The following is a 13,212-nucleotide window of genomic DNA, read 5'->3' on the forward strand; positions in this document are numbered from 1 at the left end:
GACATATCAGTGTGGATGACGGATCACCACCTCAAGCTGAACCTTGGCAAGACAGAGCTGCTCTTCCTCCCAGGGAAGGACTGCCCGTTCCATGATCTCGCCATCACGGTTGACAACTCCATTGTGTCCTCCTCCCAGAGTGCTAAGAACCTTGGCGTGATCCTGGACAACACCCTGTCGTTCTCAACTAACATCAAGGCGGTGACCCGTTCCTGTAGGTTCATGCTCTACAACATTCGCAGAGTACGACCCTGCCTCACACAGGAAGCGGCGCAGGTCCTATTCCAGGCACTTGTCATCTCCCGTCTGGATTACTGCAACTTGCTGTTGGCTGGGCTCCCTGCCTGTGCCATTAAACCCCTACAACTCATCCAGAACGCCGCAGCCCGTCTGATGTTCAACCTTCCCAAGTTCTCTCACGTCACCCCGCTCCTCCGCTCTCTCCACTGGCTTCCAGTTGAAGCTCGCATCCGCTACAAGACCATGGTGCTTGCCTACGGAGCTGTGAGGGGAACGGCACCTCCGTACCTTCAGGCTCTGATCAGGCCCTACACCCAAACAAGGGCACTGCGTTCATCCACCTCTGGCCTGCTCGCCTCCCTACCTCTGAGGAAGTACAGTTCCCGCTCAGCCCAGTCAAAACTGTTCGCTGCTCTGGCACCCCAATGGTGGAACAAACTCCCTCACGACGCCAGGTCACCGGGGTCAATAGCCACCTTCCGGAGACACCTGAAACCCCACCTCTTTAAGGAATACCCACAATAGGATAAAGTAGTCCTTCTAACCCCACCCCCCCTTAAAAGATTTAGATGCACTATTGTAAAGTGGTTGTTCCACTGGATATCATAAGGTGAATGCACCCATTTGTAAATCGCTCTGGATAAGAGCGTCTGCTAAATTACTTAAATGTTAAATGTAATGGGACAGTTGATATTATATTAATACCTGGCTGGGCTGATGTGACATTGGATATTATATTTATGAATGGCTGGGCTGATGGGACAGTAGAGATTATATTAATGAATGGCTGGGCTGATGGGACAGTGGAGATTATATTAATGAATGGCTGGGCTGATGGGATAGTGGAGATTATATTAATGAATGGCTGGGCTGATGGGATAGTGGAGATTATATTAATGAATGGCTGGGCTGATGGGATAGTGGAGATTATATTAATGAATGGCTGGGCTGATGGGATAGTGGAGATTATATTAATGAATGGCTGGGCTGATGGGATAGTGGAGATTATATTAATGCCTGGCTGGGCTGATGTGACAGTGGAGATTATATTAATGAATGGCTGGGCTGATGGGACAGTAGATATTATATTTATGAATGGCTGGGCTGATGTGACAGTGGAGATTATATTTATGAATGGCTGGGCTGATGAGACAGTGGAGATTATATTAATGCCTGGCTGGGATGATGTGACAGTGGAGATCATTTTAATGAATGGCTGGGCTGATGGGACAGAAGAGATTATGTTAATGCCTGGCTGGGTTGATGGGACAGTGGAGATTATATTAATGAATGGCTGGGCTGATGGGACAGTGGAGGTTATATTAATGAATGGCTGGGCTGATGGGACAGTGGAGATTATATTAAGGCCTGGCTGGGCTGATGGGACAGTAGAGATTATATTTATGAATGGCTGGGCTGATGGGACAGTAGAGATTATATTAATGCATGGCTGGGCTGATGTGACATTCGAGATTATATTAATGAATGGCTGGGCTGATGGGACATTAGAGATTATATTAATGCCTGGCTGGGCTGATGGGACAGTGGAGATTATATTAATGAATGGCTGGGATGATGGGACAGTGGAGATTATATTAATGAATGGCTGGGCTGATGGAACAGTGGAGATTATATTAATGAATGGCTGGGCTGATGGGACCATCAACCATTCGTCAACCATTTTGAAAAGAAGGTCGACGACATCCGATCCTCGTTTGCTAAGTCAAACGACACCGCTGGTTCTGCTCACACTGCCCTACCCTGTGCTCTGACCTCTTTCTCCCCTCTCTCTCCAGATGAAATCTCACGTCTTGTGACGGCCGGCCGCCCAACAACCTTCCCGCTTGACCCTATCCCCTCCTCTCTTCTCCAGACCATTTCCGGAGACCTTCTCGATTACCTCACCTCGCTCATCAACTCATCCTTGACCGCTGGCTACGTCCCTTCCGTCTTCAAGAGAGCGAGAGTTGCACCCCTTCTGAAAAAACCTACACTCGATCCCTCCAATGTCAACAACTACAGACCAGTATCCCTTCTTTCTTTTCTCTCCAAAACTCTTGAACGTGCCGTCCTTGGCCAGCTCTCCTGCTATCTCTCTCAGAATTACCTTCTTGATCCAAATCAGTCAGGTTTCAAGACTAGTCATTCAACTGAGACTGATCTTCTCTGTGTCACGGAGGCGGTCCGCACTGCTAAAGCTAACTCTCTCTCCTCTGCTCTCATCCTTCTAGACCTATCGGCTGCCTTTGATACTGTGAACCATCAGATCCTCCTCTCCACCCTCTCCGAGTTGGGCATCTCCGTCGCGGCCCACGTTAGGATTGCGTCCTACCTGACATGTCACTCCTACCAGGTGGCGTGGCGAGAATCTGTCTCCGCACCACGTGCTCTCACCACTGGTGTCCCCCAGGGCTCTGTCCTAGGCCCTCTCCTATTCTCGCTATACACCAAGTTACTTGGCTCTGTCATATCCTCACATGGTCTCTCCTATCATTGCTATGCAGACGACACACAATTAATCTTCTCCTTTCCCCCTTCTGATAACCAGGAGGCGAATCGCATCTCTGCTTGTCTGGCAGACATATCAGTGTGGATGACGGATCACCACCTCAAGCTGAACCTTGGCAAGACAGAGCTGCTCTTCCTCCCAGGGAAGGACTGCCCGTTCCATGATCTCGCCATCACGGTTGACAACTCCATTGTGTCCTCCTCCCAGAGTGCTAAGAACCTTGGCGTGATCCTGGACAACACCCTGTCGTTCTCAACTAACATCAAGGCGGTGACCCGTTCCTGTAGGTTCATGCTCTACAACATTCGCAGAGTACGACCCTGCCTCACACAGGAAGCGGCGCAGGTCCTATTCCAGGCACTTGTCATCTCCCGTCTGGATTACTGCAACTTGCTGTTGGCTGGGCTCCCTGCCTGTGCCATTAAACCCCTACAACTCATCCAGAACGCCGCAGCCCGTCTGATGTTCAACCTTCCCAAGTTCTCTCACGTCACCCCGCTCCTCCGCTCTCTCCACTGGCTTCCAGTTGAAGCTCGCATCCGCTACAAGACCATGGTGCTTGCCTACGGAGCTGTGAGGGGAACGGCACCTCCGTACCTTCAGGGTCTGATCAGGCCCTACACCCAAACAAGGGCACTGCGTTCATCCACCTCTGGCCTGCTCGCCTCCCTACCTCTGAGGAAGTACAGTTCCCGCTCAGCCCAGTCAAAACTGTTCGCTGCTCTGGCACCCCAATGGTGGAACAAACTCCCTCACGACGCCAGGTCACCGGGGTCAATAGCCACCTTCCGGAGACACCTGAAACCCCACCTCTTTAAGGAATACCCACAATAGGATAAAGTAGTCCTTCTAACCCCACCCCCCCTTAAAAGATTTAGATGCACTATTGTAAAGTGGTTGTTCCACTGGATATCATAAGGTGAATGCACCCATTTGTAAATCGCTCTGGATAAGAGCGTCTGCTAAATTACTTAAATGTTAAATGTAATGGGACAGTTGATATTATATTAATACCTGGCTGGGCTGATGTGACATTGGATATTATATTTATGAATGGCTGGGCTGATGGGACAGTAGAGATTATATTAATGAATGGCTGGGCTGATGGGACAGTGGAGATTATATTAATGAATGGCTGGGCTGATGGGATAGTGGAGATTATATTAATGAATGGCTGGGCTGATGGGATAGTGGAGATTATATTAATGAATGGCTGGGCTGATGGGATAGTGGAGATTATATTAATGAATGGCTGGGCTGATGGGATAGTGGAGATTATATTAATGCCTGGCTGGGCTGATGGGACAGTGGAGATTATATTAATGAATGGCTGGGCTGATGGGATAGTGGAGATTATATTAATGCCTGCCTGGGCTGATGGGACAGTGGAGATTATATTAATGCCTGCCTGGGCTGATGGGACAGTGGAGATTATATTTATGAATGACTGGGCTGATGGGACAGTGGAGATTATATTAATGAATGGCTGGGCTGATGGGACAGTAGAGATTATATTAATGCCTGGCTGGGCTGATGGGACAGTGGAGATTATATTAATGCCTGGCTGGGCTGACGGGACAGTGGAGATTATATTAATGCCTGGCTGGGCTGATGGGACAGTGGAGATTATATTAATGAATGGCTGGGCTGATGGGACAGTGGAGATTATATTAAGGAATGGGTGGGCTGATGGGACAGTAGAGATTATATTAATGCCTGGCTGGGCTGATGTGACAGTGGATGCACAGTGATTCCTCAGATAGAACAGTAAATAGGTATTTGGATTGGGGTACAGCCGTGGGTAGTTGTGAAATAGATAACATCTGACATACTCTTTCAACCAATCGGCATCCAGAATTAGGTCCTGCCCGTTTTATAGTCATTTGTACTTTCCTTCATCCTCACGCTATATTGACTGAAGGTGTGTGTGTTTATGTGTGTGGGGGGATTGGTCAACAGAGTAAAGAGGGAATATGTTCCAGTAATAGCTCATGCGTTCAACTGTTATTCGTATCTCACTACGTGGGCAAAGCCATTCAATACAGTCAGACACTCAGAAGCTGTCTCTCCTATAGAGCCCTGATAAAGTAGACAGAATGCTCCTTGGACAATCAATTTTGATCACCGGTAAGTCTCTACTCTTCTAATTTCTCTTCGTTTTTTCATATTTTTCCTCTCTTCTCCTCTCAACCTCTAATGTGCTCCAGGGGGTGCTGCTCCAGGGGGCGCTGCTCCAGGGGGTGCTGCTCCAGGGGGCGCTGCTCCAGGGGGGCTGCTCCAGGGGCGCTGCTCCAGGGGGGGCTGCTCCAGGGGGCGCTGCTCCAGGGGGTGCTGCTCCAGGGGGGTGCTGCTCCAGGGGGGCTGCTCCAGGGGGGGCTGCTCCAGGGGGGCTGCTCCAGGGGGGCTGCTCCAGGGGGGGTGCTGCTCCAGGGGGTGCTGCTCCAGGGGTGCTGCTCCAGGGGGTGCTGCTCCAGGGGGGGGCTGCTCCAGGGGTGCTGCTCCAGGGGCACTGCTCCAGGGGCACTGCTCCAGGGGTGATGCTCCAGGGGGGGCTGCTCCAGGGGTGCTGCTCCAGGGGCACTGCTCCTCCTATGTGTGTATGTCGTTTTTTTATCAGCAAAAGGACACATTTATAAGGAGTATAATATCTTGTCTGTTCTTCCAGCGCTGCAGGCCAGCCTCTTTCTGGGTAAGTCGAATCATCTTACAGTGATTACGGATGGTATGTGTAGCTCGAGGCTGAAAACACTCATCGAGGTGACAAAGAATAAAAGGTGAAAGAAGATTTCTTTCCTGTTCCAGGTTATGGAATGTCAGAGATTCAACACAGGTTCCTGACGTGTGGTGATCCCAGCCTCCAGTGCGGTAAAGTAACTCCAGTGTGGTAAAGTAACTCCAGTGCGGTAAAGTAACTCCAGTGTGGTAAAGTAACTCCAGTGTGGTAAAGTAACCCCAGTGTGGTAAAGTAACTCCAGTGTGGTAAAGTAACTCCAGTGTGGTAAAGTAACCCCAGTGCGGTAAAGTAACTCCAGTGCGGTAAAGTAACTCCAGTGTGGTAAAGTAACTCCAGTGCGGTAAAGTAACTCCAGTGTGGTAAAGTAACTCCAGTGTTGTAAAGTAACTCCAGTGCGGTAAAGTAACTCCAGTGCGGTAAAGTAACTCCAGTGCGGTAAAGTATCTCCAGTGCGGTAAAGTATCCCCAGTGTGGTAAAGTAACTCCAGTGCGGTAAAGTAACTCCAGTGTGGTAAAGTAACCCCAGTGCGGTAAAGTAACTCCAGTGTGGTAAAGTGACCCCAGTGCGGTAAAGTAACTCCAGTGCGGTAAAGTAACTCCAGTGTGGTAAAGTAACCCCAGTGTGGTAAAGTAACTCCAGTGCGGTAAAGTAACTCCAGTGTGGTAAAGTAACCCCAGTGTGGTAAAGTAACTCCAGTGTGGTAAAGTAACTCCAGTGTGGTAAAGTAACTCCAGTGTGGTAAAGTAACCCCAGTGCGGTAAAGTAACTCCAGTGCGGTAAAGTAACTCCAGTGTGGTAAAGTAACCCCAGTGCGGTAAAGTAACTCCAGTGTGGTAAAGTAACTCCAGTGTGGTAAAGTAACTCCAGTGTGGTAAAGTAACCCCAGTGTGGTAAAGTAACCCCAGTGTGGTAAAGTAACCCCAGTGTGGTAAAGTAACTCCAGTGTGGTAAAGTAACTCCAGTGTGGTAAAGTAACCCCAGTGTGGTAAAGTGACCCCAGTGCGGTAAAGTAACCCCAGTGTGGTAAAGTAACTCCAGTGTGGTAAAGTAACTCCAGTGTGGTAAAGTAACCCCAGTGTGGTAAAGTGACCCCAGTGCGGTAAAGTAACTCCAGTGCGTTAAAGTAACTCCAGTGTGGTAAAGTAACCCCAGTGTGGTAAAGTAACCCCAGTGCGGTAAAGTAACTCCAGTGCGTTAAAGTAACTCCAGTGCGGTAAAGTAACTCCAGTGCGTTAAAGTAACTCCAGTGCGGTAAAGTAACTCCAGTTTTCCATCAGAACCTTCAGCTCCTAGTATATCTACATCTGTGCACTGAGTTTCTTTTACAGGGCAGTTTCCCGGACACAAAAGTCCTGGACTAAAAAGCACTTTCAATGGAGATAATGTTCTTTTTAGTTGGAGGAAACTGGCCTCATATGGTTTAGCAAGTGTTAAACCCACTATGTGTGTGTGTGTGTGTGTGTGTGTGTGTGTGTGTGTGTGTGTGTGTGTGTGTGTGTGTGTGTGTGTGTGTGTGTGTGTGTGTGTGTGTGTGTGTGTGTGTGTGTGTGTGTAGATGACGGTGTGATCATAGTGTATGGGGTCAAATTCAGCACCATTGAGAAGTTGTCATCAAACGAGAGCCCTAAAGCCTGCTCCGATACAGAGGCCTTCAACGGTGTGTCTAAGAGGTATGTACACACACGCATGCGCGCGCACACACACACACGGAAAGTACACGGAAAGTACACAACTTCAGTCAATAACAAGCTCACTGAGTCTCTAATAACAAGCTCACTGAGTCTCCAATAACAAGCTCACTGAGTCTCTAATAACAAGCTCACTGAGTCTCTAATAACAAGCTCACTGAGTCTCTAATAACAAGCTCACTGAGTCTCTAATAACAAGCTCACTGAGTCTCTAATAACAAGCTCACTGAGTCTCTAATAACAAGCTCACTGAGTCTCTAATAACAAGCTCACTGAGTCTCCAATAACAAGCTCACTGAGTCTCTAATAACAAGCTCACTGAGTCTCTAATAACAAGCTCACTGAGTCTCTAATAACAAGCTCACTGAGTCTCTAATAACAAGCTCACTGAGTCTCTAATAACAAGCTCACTGAGTCTCTAATAACAAGCTCACTGAGTCTCTAATAACAAGCTCACTGAGTCTCTAATAACAAGCTCACTGAGTCTCTAATAACAAGCTCACTGAGTCTCTAATAACAAGCTCACTGAGTCTCTAATAACAAGCTCACTGAGTCTCTAATAACAAGCTCACTGAGTCTCTAATAACAAGCTCACTGAGTCTCTAATAACAAGCTCACTGAGTCTCTAATGTTTGCAATGTTCTGCTTACAACATCGTTTATTTCCCAACTTCAGTGTCCTGTTGGCATGTTTCCAGCAATTTGACAGTAATCGGGCCATATCCACAAAGCGTCTCAGAGTAGAAAATGTGTCGTAAGTGCTGAGAATAGATACAATATCCTTCTACTCTTATGGGCAGAAATAAAAGCTATGCATGAAACCTCTTTAGTCATAAGATTCCTACGTAGTCGACAGATACTGAGGAGACATCATGAGCTGTCCTAACCAGTTCAGAGTTACCAGCAGGTGTGTTGATATAGAAAAAAGTAGCCAGTAGCTCATAGAGAGGCAATTGCTTTGGAGATATTAAAATAATGTTTGGATACTCTCAGACCATGAGAAACAAAATTCTCTGGTCTTTTGAAACCTAGATTGAACTCTTTGGCCTGAATGCCGAGTGTCATGTCTGGTGGAAACCTGGCACCATCCCTACGGTGAAGCATAGTGGTGGCAGCATCATGCTGTGGGGATGTTTTTCAGAGGCAGGGACTGGGAGACTAGTCAGGATCGAGGGAAAGATGAATGTAGCAAAGTACAGAGAGATCCTTGATGAAAATCTGCTCCAGAGCGATCAGGACCTCACACTGGGGTGAAGGTTCACCTTCCAACAGGACAACGACCCTAAGCACACAGCCAAGACAATGTAGGAGTGGCTCTGGGACAAGTCTCTGAATGTCCTTGGGTGGCCCAGCAAGAGCCTTGACTTGAACCCGATCGAACATCTCTGGAGAGACCTGAAAATAACTGTGCAGCGAAACTCCCCATCCAACCTGACAGAGCTTGAGAGGGTCTGCAGGGAAGAATGGGAGAAACTCCCCAAATACAGATGTGCCAAGCTTGTAGCATCATACCCAAAAATACGAGGCTGTAATCACTGCCAAAGGTGCTTCAACAAAGTACTGAGTAAAGGGCCTGAGGGCCTTATGTAAATGTGATATTTCCGGGATTTTCTCCTTGTAAATTTCTCCTTAAAAAAAAATCTGTTTTGCTTTGTCATTATGGGTATTGTGTGTAGATTAAAGGAGACAAAATACAATTTAATACATTAGCATAAGGCCGAAGCGTAACAAAATGTGGAAAAAGTCAAGGGGTCTGAATCCCCTCCGAATGCCCTGTATGTAACCACTCGCTGTATTAGTTCAGACAGATGGGAATCTTATCAAGAACAGCTTCACAGCAAAACTGAGCTGCCCTGAAACAGGAAGTGGTCATAACACTGACAGCACAGAGAGGGGAAATGGAGAGAAATAACATCATGTTTTTTAAAAACCTAAGTAAGGACAGTGTCCGTGGTGTTTTAGGTGTGTGACATTACTACTAATCATTCAGGTGTGATGGAAATGGGAAGTGTGATGTGGCGACCTCCGGCAGTGTGTGTGACCTCTGTAACTCCGCATACCAGACTAATATCTTCCTGGACGTTACCTATGGCTGCCTGGAGAGCAGTGAGTAACCTACACACACACACACACACACACACACACGCACACAGGCAGACAGGCAGACAGGCAGACAGGCAGACAGGCAGACAGGCAGACAGGCAGACAGACAGACAGACAGACAGACAGACAGACAGACAGACAGACAGACGCTCACACACTCAGGAAATTGCTGAATCCTTTTCTCTATATGATGTATGTGTGATGTGTTTGTATCAATCAGATTTTTGTCGTCCACAGAGAAGGTGACTACCTGTGAGGGTGCCGGTGTGGTGCATTTGGAATGTGGTAAGGAACAACACACTGTGTGTCAATCGGTTACTTAATTGAGTTGACTCGTGAGTCTCTCATGCTCCCTCTTCTCTCTCTCTCATAGGAGACGGGGTGGTCTTTCTCCAGAAAGCACTGTATGGCCGGACAGACAGCCAGACCTGCAGTCAGGGACGACCTCAGAGTCAGCTGACTAACACAAAGTGTTCCCAGGAAGGAACTCTGGCACTCTGGTCACAGAGGTACACACACACACACACGCACACGCACGCACGCGCACCCCCCCCCCCTTATAGTGTGCAGAGCCAAGTCAAATCCAGGGAGATCCCTCTAGATCCAAGTCAAAACCAGGTAGATCCCTCTAGATTCAAGTTAAATCCAGGTAGATCCCTCCAGATCCAAGTTGGAATTTGACATTTTTGAACGTCCTCGGGAGGTCAGGAGGCTCCGTCAAATCCGTCCACTAGGTTGCGAACAAAACAAGTACCTGGAGCTAGATCCCAGGTCTATATGACAGACTGCTGCTTTTCAGGCCACAGCACCATCCATCCTCATTTAGTTATCAAGTCTTAATACATCGCAAAACATAACAGTGTAGTCATTTTTCTGTTTTTAACCTTAATGTAACCAATCAGAATGATTGTCTGAAGTTAATCTTAGAGTTGTTTATGTCTCTAAACCCTGGTATACCTAAACCCTTAACTTAGGCCACATCGCCACTAGGGGCAACGCTATTACCATCAAGTAGGCTTCCATTTAAAGCAACTTCAAAATTGGACGTTTGGAGAAATGTGGACAAACGTCTAATTTTGCAGTGAGACTGTGAGAGCTTGTTGATCAAATCAGCATCAAGTACAGGGGCTCAGAGGCCAACCACTCAGACAAGCTCCAGATATCCGTTTTTACAGGTTATGTTGGAGTTATGTTGTGGCTTTGTTATGGTTCTACTGTTGTTGCTCTGTGGTTGTACCAGGTGTGACGGGAAGCAGATGTGTGAAGTGAACATGAGAGTGAATCAAATCTCGGACCCTTGTTTTGGAACCTACAAATACCTGGACGTCAGCTACATCTGCCTGCCTGCTAGTCAGTATTCTCCCTCTGGCACTCTCCCTCTCCTGTCCAATGGGCTTGTCGTTCACTTGATACCCCACACAGTTGTTGTCCACTGCCATTCCACTTCTGACACCTGTAATGTACTTGAACAATGGACAACAACCTGTGTGTGGTGTCAAGTGAACAACTAGTCAATTGAAATGTGCTTGTGCATGATACAAAGTAGTCAAGACTTTTTCATGAAGGGAGCCCCACACTGTGTTGTCACAATCTCTCCTTCCCTCCCACCTCTCTTTGATTACTCCTCCCACCTCTCTTTGATTACTCCTCCCACCTCTTTGATTACTCCTCCCACCTCTCTTTGATTACTCCTCCCACCTCTCTTTGATTACTCCTCCCACCTCTCTTTGATTACTCCTCCCATCTCTATTTGATTACTCCTCCCACCTCTCTTTGATTACTCCTCCCACCTCTCTTTGATTACTCCTCCCACCTCTCTTTGATTGCTCCTCCCATCTCTCTTTGATCACTCCTCCCACCTCTCTTTGATTACTCCTCCCACCTCTCTTTGATTGCTCCTCCCATCTCTCTTTGATTGCTCCTCCCACCTCTCTTTGATTACTCCTCCCACCTCGTTGATTACTCCTCCCACCTCTCTTTGATTACTCCTCCCACCTCTCTTTGATTGCTCCTCCCACCTCTCTTTGATTACTCCTCCCACCTCTCTTTGATTACTCCTCCCACCTCTCTTTGATTACTCCTCCCACCTCTCTTTGATTACTCCCCCCAACTCTCTTTGATTACTCCTCCCAACTCTCTTTGATTACTCCTCCCACCTCTCTTTGATTGCTCCTCCCACCTCTTTTTGATTACTCCTCCCACCTCTCTTTGATCACTCCTCCCATCTCTCTTTGATTACTCCTCCCACCTCTCTTTGATTACTCCTCCTCCCACCTCTCTTTGATTACTCCTCCCACCTCTCTTTGATTACTCCTCCCGTCTCTCTTTGATTACTCCTCCCATCTCTCTTTGATTACTCCTCCCACCTCTCTTAGATTACTCCTCCCATCTCTCTTTGATTACTCCTCCCACCTCTCTTTGATTACTCCTCCCACCTCTCTTTGATTACTCCTCCCACCTCTCTTAGATTACTCCTCCCATCTCTCTTTGATTACTCCTCCCATCTCTCTTTGATTACTCCTCCCACCTCTCTTTGATTACTCCTCCCACCTCTCTTTGATTAGTCCTCCCACCTCTCTTAGATTACTCCTCCCATCTCTCTTTGATTACTCCTCCCACCTCTCTTTGATTACTCCTCCCACCTCTCTTTGATTACTCCTCCCACCTCTCTTTGATCACTCCTCCCACCTCTCTTTGATTACTCCTCCCACCTCTCTTAGATTACTCCTCCCACCTCTCTTTGATTACTCCTCCCATCTCTCTTTGACTACTCCTCCCATCTCTCTTTGATTACTCCTCCCACCTCTCTTTGATTACTCCTCCCACCTCTCTTTGATTACTCCTTCCACCTCTTTGATTACTCCTCCCACCTCTCTTTGATTACTCCTTCCACCTCTTTGATTACTCCTCCCACCTCTCTTTGATTACTCCTCCCACCTCTCTTTGATTACTCCTCCCACCTCTCTTTGATTACTCCTTCCACCTCTTTGATTACTCCTTCCACCTCTTTGATTACTCCTCCCACCTCTCTTTGATTACTCCTTCCACCTCTTTGATTACTCCTCCCACCTCTCTTTGATTACTCCTCCCACCTCTCTTTGATTACTCCTCCCACCTCTCTTTGATTACTCCTTCCACCTCTTTGATTAATCCTTCCACCTCTTTGATTACTCCTTCCACCTCTTTGATTACTCCTTCCACCTCTTTGATTACTCCTTCCACCTCTTTGATTACTCCTCCCACCTCTCTTTGATTACTCCTCCCACCTCTCTTTGATTACTCCTGAGTACTCTTTGATTACTCCTGAGTACTCTTTGATTACTCATTTGTCTCAGCAACAGGGCTGATGTTGTGTCTTAGCAGCAGGGCTGATGTTGTGTCTCAGCAGCAGGGCTGATGTTCTGTCTCAGCAGCAGGGCTGATGTTGTGTCTCAGCAGCAGGGCTGATGTTGTGTCTCAGCAGCAGGGCTGATGTTGGGTGTGTGCGTTGTGTTTTCAGAGACCAGTATCACCTGCGAAGGCTCAACCAGCTCCCTGGACTGTGGTGAGCACACGATTACACCCACAAACACCCTCGCCTAACACCCCCCTCAGCCCTCCCCCTGTGTAGGTAAGGGTGCAATTCAATTATTGTGTGTGTGTGTGTGTGTGTGTGTGTGTGTGTGTGTGTGTGTGTCTGTGTGTGTGTGTGTGTGTGTGTGTGTAGGTAAGGGTGTGATAAATGTGTTTCATGCTAACTACGGCCGTAGAGACGGCTCTACCTGTTCTGCTGGACGCCACGAGCTCAGCAACCAGAACTGTCTGCAACCCAAAACCCTGGACGTTGTCAAACAATGGTACACTCTCCCTCTCTATCCATCTCCCCATCTCTCCTCTCTGGTTTGGGGATGTCAGTGGTGTTGAAAAGTGGTATACAAATATCCCCCCTGTGTGTGCAT

The 13,212-nt window shown here is 47.7% G+C and overlaps 1 protein-coding gene and 1 long non-coding RNA gene across 7 annotated transcripts in view; one reads left to right on the forward strand and one right to left on the reverse strand.

Annotated features, from left to right (window-relative positions):
• Window positions 1-4,677: 4,677 nt before the first annotated feature.
• The window catches only part of LOC129865923 (L-rhamnose-binding lectin CSL1-like), a 10,712-nt gene continuing 2,177 nt past the window's right edge, over window positions 4,678-13,212 (forward strand). The window contains exons 1-10 of the mRNA XM_055939008.1: window positions 4,678-4,876; window positions 5,415-5,438; window positions 5,552-5,614; window positions 7,040-7,154; window positions 9,162-9,277; window positions 9,512-9,559; window positions 9,648-9,783; window positions 10,515-10,624; window positions 12,774-12,818; window positions 12,981-13,110. Of these exons, the coding sequence (XP_055794983.1) occupies window positions 4,846-4,876; window positions 5,415-5,438; window positions 5,552-5,614; window positions 7,040-7,154; window positions 9,162-9,277; window positions 9,512-9,559; window positions 9,648-9,783; window positions 10,515-10,624; window positions 12,774-12,818; window positions 12,981-13,110 (818 nt within the window). The 5' untranslated portion in view covers window positions 4,678-4,845. The remainder of the gene's footprint in view (window positions 4,877-5,414; window positions 5,439-5,551; window positions 5,615-7,039; window positions 7,155-9,161; window positions 9,278-9,511; window positions 9,560-9,647; window positions 9,784-10,514; window positions 10,625-12,773; window positions 12,819-12,980; window positions 13,111-13,212) is intronic.
• Window positions 10,631-12,767, reverse strand: LOC129865925 (uncharacterized). 6 transcript variants are annotated; one of them, XR_008761432.1, is made up of 4 exons: window positions 12,497-12,767; window positions 11,549-12,391; window positions 11,042-11,453; window positions 10,631-10,995 (listed from the first exon to the last, which is right to left on the reverse strand). It is a non-coding gene; the product is annotated as an uncharacterized LOC129865925 (long non-coding RNA). The 6 variants fall into 6 exon arrangements; XR_008761428.1 differs by having other exon boundaries at window positions 10,631-10,884; window positions 10,929-11,453; XR_008761430.1 differs by lacking the exon at window positions 10,631-10,995 and having other exon boundaries at window positions 11,134-11,453; window positions 11,549-12,236; window positions 12,279-12,391.

This window comes from Salvelinus fontinalis, chromosome 11 (genome assembly GCF_029448725.1).
Source record: "Salvelinus fontinalis isolate EN_2023a chromosome 11, ASM2944872v1, whole genome shotgun sequence".
Classification (NCBI taxonomy): Eukaryota; Metazoa; Chordata; class Actinopteri; order Salmoniformes; family Salmonidae; genus Salvelinus; species Salvelinus fontinalis.